General features: G+C 33.3%; 1 protein-coding gene across 1 annotated transcript; it reads right to left on the reverse strand.

Moving 5' to 3' along the window:
* Positions 1-3,923: 3,923 nt before the first annotated feature.
* LOC109214465 (cyclin-D3-2-like) lies at positions 3,924-5,864 on the reverse strand. Its single transcript, XM_019378382.1, has 4 exons — positions 5,119-5,864; positions 4,836-5,037; positions 4,600-4,730; positions 3,924-4,500 (listed from the first exon to the last, which is right to left on the reverse strand). Exons 1-4 carry the CDS (start codon positions 5,599-5,601, stop codon positions 4,216-4,218), a joined length of 1,101 nt encoding a protein of 366 aa, XP_019233927.1. The 5' UTR covers positions 5,602-5,864; the 3' UTR covers positions 3,924-4,215.
* Between the last annotated feature and the right edge of the window lie 3,595 nt (positions 5,865-9,459).

Raw genomic sequence — 9,459 nt, forward strand, 5'->3', positions numbered from 1 at the left:
GTCTTATACTCCGTCATCAGGCTCGAGCCCGGTCCATTTTGAACTTATTCTCGAAGTGACCCCTCGAGCTTACGAAATCAGGCACACCTGATTTTGACCGTATACAATTATGTTGCAAGACTTTTCATAATTTTTATATCTATAGTGATTAATGACGAATAAGTCATTCTCATACTTTTGCTTACTTTCTGTTTGTAGAATAATATGGGGAAGGGGCGACTGTATGTTACGTTTGAGCTTTTTTTTAATTGTGGTTGAAATTTTCTTTAGTACATATAATATATTTGTCGCAAAAGATTTTTACAAATGAGTATAAATTCACAAATGGGTGTGTTTTACTAGCATATAAATGTAAGAAACTACTAACATACCTGTATCATGCATGAAAATTGATGAGGTATCATCCAAACAATGATATATATTGATCGGGTGGGTCTTTTAATTTGTAATTTAAGAACTCCTACCTGAATCCTTAAACAGCCTTAATCAAATAAGTCCCACACAGCCACCATTTTTACTTCTATTGTCTGCTGAGTATGCTTTATTCAAACCTAGCTCTATTAATTAGTTCATTCCCTTGTGAGCTGTCTTGTTGACCGAACTATAAACTGTCTTTGGAACAAATAGTTATTGAGCAGCAATGATTTTTATTAAAAGAATGTAATACATAAATATCAAATGTAAGGGAAACTGATAATCGTTTATTCCAAAGCTTCACCAACATTATAACCTTCCAAAAATACATCTCAACAAACATATAATGTAGTGGCCAAAATCTAATTTGGACCAGGGCCACTAATTTTTGGTATCAGATCCAATATTAGACAAATCTAATCAGTTGATACGACACTCTACCATTCACGTACTAAAATTTCGTTACGCCCTATTACCAGTGGCGAAGCCAGAAAATTCAATAAGGATGTTCAAATTTTGAACACCCTTTGCTAGTGGACTATGCAAGGGTGTTCAAAGTCTATTTTTAATCAATAAAAAGCAATATTTTACCTTATACGTAATATATTTTTTCAACCCTCGACAAAAATATCATGACCTAAAGCGATCTCTTTGATTGTTTTTCCCCCCATTAAACATATTGCTTAAGTTTAGTCTTTAGTCTACTTCTTTAATTCTTTCTCTTAGTAATTGCTGCTTCGATGCACCATAGTAAGCCTGGGACATACTATTATACATGCAGAACGAGGATTTGAAACTTATGATTCAAGATTCTATCTCTTTTTAGTTACTGAATTGTATATATAAAATAGATTTTTTACAACAAATGCAGTGTCTCAACAAACTGTTTTTGGCTAAACTCGTACCTTGGTCTCTAGTTCCGCCAGCGATATCATTGAATAGAACTTTACTATTTTTTCTTTATATTTTATCCATTATTTCGGTTCTTACTTTGTTGATCTATAGACTGATATCTAATTAACTAGTGGATTTTTATGATGAGACATCTCATACATTGTGGACATAGTCAGGGGTCGTGGAAAATTTTAGGAAGAGCCATAGTGCAATTAGTGCAGGGCCTCAAAGGAATTAGTTACGACTTATGAGATGTGTGACAGTACTTGTGCTACAGCACAATTAATCCTCTTTGTTTGGTCAAAGCTACAACCTAAAACAAAGTCTATTGGTTTTGTTTGGTCTTGTTTATTTGCAACGACTAATAGTACACAAGGTGAAAAAGCAGACAGTTTCTCTGAAGAGCCACCCGAAAAACATTTGGTACTCAACCTATTTCATCAAGAAACAAAGGAGTACTGAGGAATTGAATCATTTCTCACAAATGATATAAGAAACAAATTTACCCTTAGCTGTTCCCAACCATAATTCCTCTTCTGTTTGATCACATGAATTCTGTGGATTCACTGTTTTGCCTTTTTCATCACCTTTTTTCTGATTCTCTAATGTTTTATCCTCTTGTCTTAAAATAGGGGGTTAGCTTAATGTGGATCAAGACAAACAGTTGACTAAAATGTAGTAATAATTCACCTCAGTCTTCAATGCTACTACCCTACAGAGGAAAGGGTCATGAAATTGCTTAACCTTTAATTTAAGCAGTTTCCCTTTTTCTTGGTTTGGTTATCCACGAATGCATACCGAAACAGATATGTTTATTTATTTTGCACCCTTTAATTCGTTGGTGATTTTAATATCCACTTTATTGGGGTATCAAGATTTTCATCTGTTTCCCAAAATATGGTGTATTAGGTATATATACCATTACAAAGCCTTTCTTTTAATAAAAATATTGTATTAGGTATAACATTACAACGCCTTAAAGGAAAAACAAAAAGAAATTCCCAAAATATAGATATAATAGGGTCCCTCTCATCTCTCTGAGACCCCTCTGTTTGTCTTGATTCAAATTCTATAGAAACTAGGAAACAGTTAAACTAGCCTCATTTGTCTTGGTGGAAAATACTCTACTAACTACGGTAGAAGGGAAAAGGGGCCAAAAAACAAACTCTACTATCTAGGAATTGCCAGCGGAGTTTGTGGTCAAACTTGCAAAGTTTAACGTATATTATAGTGTTATTCTAGAACTAGAATTATTGGGTGGTCCATCCCAAGTGAATTAGCTCTTCACCTAAATAGCCTCCTAATGAATCATTATGCTGACTTAAGAGTATCATAACATAACGACTTTAAAAACTGAAAGAAGAATAAATGCAAAAGGCGAGGACCCAAAGATTGGTTACATCCGTGACAAAATATGTATTCTCGCTATTTCTGCTGCTTGAGGGAATTGCACGTTCCACTTCCACTATTGTACCACGAAAGGAAATCATATTACTCCACTGTAGTATGAAATGTGGTAGCTAGAAAAATACATTTAGTAGTCACACCAATCATTTTATGCGTTCAGTAATCTAACTTTTCTACGTGATCTATTAGAACGTCTTATTCCTGTTTTATATGTTACACATTATATTCCAATTGACGATAATTTATTATTTACTTTGAAATAACTCGATATGTGATGCAAATCGGGCTTGTTGCATTTTGTACACATCAAGCAATTCCGCTTTCCCCTATCTTTAATGTACTGAGATCGTCAAATGGAACTTCTTTAATATAATTAGACATTTAAACATGAGTTTTTTTCTTAAAAATGTAAAGTAATAGTACTAGTGTCTAATTCTAATGGTACCTACCACTGTGTTTCTGTGAGTTCATCTTTTTTATGAATTTGTAACAATGTATACACCAAACATGAACAACATTAAGCAGCTAAAAGGGCTCGTTTGGTATAAGGCAATTAATCCCGGGATTAAATTTGAGATTAATTTATCCCATATTTGGTTGGGATAAAATTCCGGGATTGTAGTATTTTTTTATCCCTATGGAAGGGTGGGATAACTAATTCCGAGATAATTTATCATGGGATAACTTGTTTCCCAACCAAACGAAACATAAAGTATACTTAAAACTTGCACTATATAGATAATCATATACAACACAGACATAGTAACTAGAGTTCTATTATTTCCTTACTTGGTGACGGTGAATTCAAAATGCTGCACCTCCTACTAGTTCTTCTGGATTAGCTATAGGTAAACAAGAGTATATGAATGCTTTTGTTTTTCAAAATAAGGTCAAAGCGTAGGAGAAAAGTCTATGCAACAACTACAGAAATCCCACTGGCCGACAATCTATTCCTGCCCTCGAGACATATCTCTCTACATTCTAATTTAATATATTACGTAGTTCAGAAGCACATAGTCCACTTGCCAACCTGTCCTACTTTGAAAACCTTTCTCAATACATATAATATCTGTTTTTTGAAATAGCAGAGAAACTTGGGACATCCATCTCTATCTATGATCCCACATCCAAGAATCAGATCAAAGTTATGGCTATTGCAACATTCATCTTTGATATACAAGGGATCATAAAAAGCATAATGACAGACAGACAACAAATGAATCTTGAAATCATAATTCATGGATGAAAATGATAGTATTCGACATAATTTAGCAGCATTGATTCAACTCAAGGGAAAACTCCACCAATCCCATTTCCTAAGGAAGAGAGGGTGGAGTTGATGTTCACATCCGTCTAAACCATCCGACGAATAAAGTCCAGTAAAACATAATGGAACATCAGAGCATTGTGCAACTGCAGTTTAAGAGAACATACCAAAAAGGAGAGATCATATAGTACCCATAGCCGAAATACTAGATAATCTAGAGAATGAGATATTGATCAACTAGGACTACTGCCCACAACAACAGAAACAGAACTCAGTGGAGCCAGTGTCATTGTCTGATCCTGAGTTTTGATCCTCTTATACTGAGGTTCTGGTGAGGATGAAATCGAAGATGCTACTGACCATGAATCATTAGAGCTGTCGCAACTAAAATATGCATCGATAACACCACTTGGACTGCCAGGTACAGATTGATGTTTGCGCTTGAGGTTTTGGCAGATATTGTAGCCAGAAGTGCCCATTAGCTCTAGAATAAGATCATGGCATTCTTCAAAGCTATCCTGTTAATTGACCAAGAACATTAGTGACACAATAGACTAATCAAGTTTAGTTATTAAGATGCCAGAAGAGCTAAAATTCAAATGTGAAAGAAAGCAGACCTGTTTGACTTTAAGAACACTCATGAGCTGATTCTGGTATTCCATCGCATTGCACGGCTCAATCTCATTGATTACGAAAAACATTACTGCAGTTGCAATAACAGATGGAGAATAATGCAAGAGCCTAGAATCTGCATTTGATGATCAAACAGTGGAATCAATTATAGAACAAATATCTATATTTCAATTTCTCCAAAGTAACAGCCTAAATAATCGGAAGCAGGTAGATATCTCACCAGTGATAATACCAAGAATGAGGCGTTCACATCTCCTAAGAAAATCCAAATGTAGATTGGACATGAATCCGAATCTCCTCATGATATGATCAATGAAAGATAGAGGCGTCACCAGATTCATTTTCCACTTAAGAGTGGAGAGCACCAAGAGTTCCATTCTCTGAATAGTCTTTGCCTCAAACACAAATCTTGAATCAGCCACCTGAACAATAAAACAGAAGCAGCATTAGACATTTAGACATTTATACAAACAGCAGGATTGCACACTTGAATAGAGACATACTTGAAGGTCTAAAAGAAGGGGGACTTGGGTCTCTTCCACTTTAGCAGCAATAGAAAGACAAGCGACAGCAGCAAGTTGACTCATCCAAGGCTTATCTTTGTGAAAGCAAAGTCCAGATACAAACCTATCAAAATAATTGACAGCTAAAACAGCAGTCATAGCAGTGAAACCATAGTGAGCAATGACCCTCAACATCCAATCCAATGCTTCTTTTCTAACCTCTACTAAAAGCCCATCTCCATGTGAGATTAAACAATCAAAACCTAAATGGGACTCTTTTTCCTTAGCTAAAAGAGTGAAAAGCTGGTCATCTTCCCAAAACATATCACATTCTAATAAAGGTAGAGTCATTTTCACATCTACTTGTTCTAAAGTACAAGACCATTCTCCTAAATCATCATCATCCAAAAATCGATCTTCCTCACAGAAAAGGCCATCATCAAAGATTGGATTTAGGAGCTGAGTATCTAAAGGGAAAACCATCTTCTTCTTCTTCTTCTTCTTCTTCTTGATGGAAGAAGACAATGGAGGTTCTACTCATTATCTTTAAGGTAAGCCAAAACTGGATCTCAGTAACATATCTGCTGCTTTGCTTATACTTTCTTTCTCTCTCTACAGGACAGAAAATAAAGAAAGAGAAAGAGAGAATGGGAAGAGCCAAAAGGAGAGGAGAGTAAAGGGGAGGGGTAACCAAACAAGTAAGCAGAGGAGGGGTTTTATCTGAGATAGCTTTCACGCCTGTCCTTTTTTCCAAAAATTCCTATCTCTTTTTCCCAGTGATATATAACTCCTTATTCTATGTTTAACTTATTTAGTATTTCAAAAGGGTTTTTGGTGCCGGGTTTGCCGCGCACATTCACTCAAAATTTCTATTCCTCTAAACTTTTAAATTATTTACACCAAATCTATTAATTATTCTATATTTATATCTTGTTAGATTATTTATCTATGGTAAATTTATTATAATTTGATGTAAACACCTCATAAGTTTTTATCTTCCTATTCCTAGTTGTAATTTCTTTTTCTTTTTTGTGTATGCTCATGTATCAAGAACATAGATTTATGCCTATTCAGCAAAATACTTCCTTCTTAGATCTTAAAATGTGAAAATTAAGACAGTTAATGAAGGATTAATACTGAAGACATCATTAATTTTTGTAATGAATGTGGCTAATTAGATATAGGGGGAGTTCATACAAATGGTAGTACTAATAATTGCAGCAGCAATAGGGATTACAAATGCTGAAGAGGAATAATAGGGATACTATACTTAGTTGACTGAATATCAAGCTAATACGATCTTATAATTTCATCGGATAAGAAAAGACAAATTGCGTACTATTAAGCCCCCTAGATAATTTTCAATGTTTAAATTTCAAAATGAACCAAGAGCCCGTTTGGCCATCAGAATATTTTCTTCTTTTTTTTTTCGAAATCAGTGTTTCGTCATAAAAATTTTAATTTGATTTTTTGATGAATTTTAGTATTTTTCAAAAAATTTAAAAACTCCAAAAATCTATTTTTCAAAATTTTTACTCATATCAATCACATAAAAAATAACCCAAAATTATATTCATATCCAAACACAACTCTAATTTTTAAATACCATATCCACTTGAAAAAAAAAAAAAATCCCTGTTTTTAGGAATTTTACAATTCTTATGTCCAAACACCCACCCAGTCTTTCCTTTTCTAGTTAAGACTCCAAATAATAAATAATTGTCAAAATAGCGCTATTCTAAAATTAATAAATCAATATTTCTATTCTCACCTACCATCTATACCATATATGAAACCCTATTACCAAAAATATGCATAGTTTCATATTTACCCGTCATGTTCATAGTTATTCTACAAATATTATACCATTCATTAAATACCAATTATTAGGAGTTGATTCCTTCCTAATTAGGCGCGCTACAAATCTGAAATTAAATATTCTTCCAGATATTCCTATTTAGGCGCGCTACAATTATGGAAGTAAATATTCTTCCAAATATTTCATTAAATAAGGAATCATTATAGCATTAAAATTCCTTATTTATATTGTTCCTATTTTCACCTAATCTTTCTGCTTATAGTCTCACTTAAACTTGTAGCTGAAAATATCGTTATATTTTTTTTCCATGAAAAATAATAAGTTGACAAATCTAATAGTTGATGTCACTAGGTAGTATTTTTCAAACTCGACAAAGTAGTTGATGTAGCTTTCTAACATATTTCCCTCAATCTATAATTGAGAATACTATAACGAATCTTTAAGATTATGTCTAGTCGAAAATCCCAATTAAACTACAATCGAATGGGAATTGGGATATTAAAAATTCAATATACCCAGTTTGTAGATATTTTGTAGATGAATTGTAGATTATTTGTATTATGATTGTAGATGCTTTATTTTTTGTTTTCACAAATCAAAAACGACTAAAACTTCTACAAATCTTTTGCAAAAGACGCAATTATGTCGAAAATTCCAATTAAACTACAATCGAATGGGAATTGGGATATTAAAATTCAATGTACCCATTTTGTAGATATTTTGTAGATTATTTGTATTCTGATTGTAGATGCTTTGTTTTCTGTTTTCCCAAATCCAAAAACGACTAAAACTTTTACAAATCTTCTGCAAAAAATGCAATTATGTCGAAAATCCCAATTATGCTACAATTGAAATGGGAATTGGGATATTAAAATTCAATGTACCCAGTTTGTAGATATTTTGTAGATAAATTGTAGATTATTTGTATTCCGATTGTAGATGTATTATTTTCTGTTTTCACAAATCCAAAACGACTAAAACTTCTAAAAAATCTTCTGCAAAAAATGCAACTATGTCGAAAATACCAATTAAGCTACAATTGAATGGGAATTGGGATATTAAAATTCAATGTACCCAGTTTGTAGATATTTTGTAGATAAATTGTAGATTATTTGTATTCTGACTGTAGATGCTTTGTTTTCTGTTTTCACAAATCAAAAACAACTAAAACTTCTACAAATGTTCTGCAAAAAAAGCAATTATGTCGAAAATACCAATTAAGCTACAATTGAATGAGAAATTGTACCAATGTCGAAAATACCAATTAAGCTACAAGCTACAATCGAACCTCAATCCAACACACTAGCAGGTTAGATTTATGCTTTCGTGTCAACAGGGAACTTGAATGATTGCTGCTCCTAATTGCAATGTAAGATTTAAGTGTTTCTACATCAATATGCTGCAAATCTATGTTTCCATAATCATAAGTTTTTATGTTTCATAACAGTACATAAACGTGGGTGAGGGTGAGGGTTTGGGAGAGAGAAACGTGGGAGGGGTGGGATATACGGTACCTTGAATTAAGGAGGGATATACGCTGCATTAATTGTACCATTAAAATACACTATGGTATAGAATTGATAATTTGGTATACTAAATGTAATTATATCAAGTCTTAAACATTGAGGGTAATAAGGTTTCCTATATGGTATAGGAATGTAAAAATCCCAAAATTAATTAGTACATTCTTTTCAATCTTTAAATAGACACAATGGTCACCTCATTCTCGTCCACCATCTCTATTATCCATGATTCAATTTGAATCGGTTCTTAAAGGAAATCAAATTAATTAGTTCGATTGTAAGTTAATTTTTATTAAAGAAAATAACATTATATAGCCGCTCTTAAAATAATAGCCGATTTTTTTTTTTGTGTGTATATATATATATATATATATATATATATATATATATATATATATATATATATATATACACACACACACACACATAGTGCATTATGACTTGCATGCATTATCGGCTCGGGTTTTTGAGAGGTTCGGAAAGGATTTTTAAGGAGTGGCACTCATTTGAGAAGCTCGAAGTTGAAAGAATTGACCAAGGTTTGACTTTTGAGTATTTGAACTCGGATCGGAGTTTCGATGGTTCCTGTAAGTCCGGATGGTGATTTTGGACTTGGGCGTATGCCCGAAATTTTATTTGGATGTTTTTAGACGGTTGCAGCATCATTTGGCGGAAGTTGGCAATTTAAAGGTTTAGAATTTTCCTAGGTTTGACAATGGTTTGACTTTAAGGCTATCGGGTTCGGATTTTGGTTTCGAAACTTGGAATAGACCTGTTTCGTCATATGAAACTTGAATGCAAAATTTGGCATAATTTGGAGTTGATTTAATATGGTTCGGACGCTTGGTTGCGATTCTTGAAGTTCTTGAAGTTTATTGTGATCTTCATGCGTTTTGGCATCTAATACATGCTTTTAGAGGTTATTTTGATATTTTGATCGCGCAAGCGAGCTTGTATTGTATTTTGGGACTGGTGTGGGTGTTTGGTTTGGATCCTCGG

Source organism: Nicotiana attenuata, unplaced genomic scaffold, assembly GCF_001879085.1.
Source record: "Nicotiana attenuata strain UT unplaced genomic scaffold, NIATTr2, whole genome shotgun sequence".
NCBI lineage: Eukaryota > Viridiplantae > Streptophyta > Magnoliopsida > Solanales > Solanaceae > Nicotiana > Nicotiana attenuata.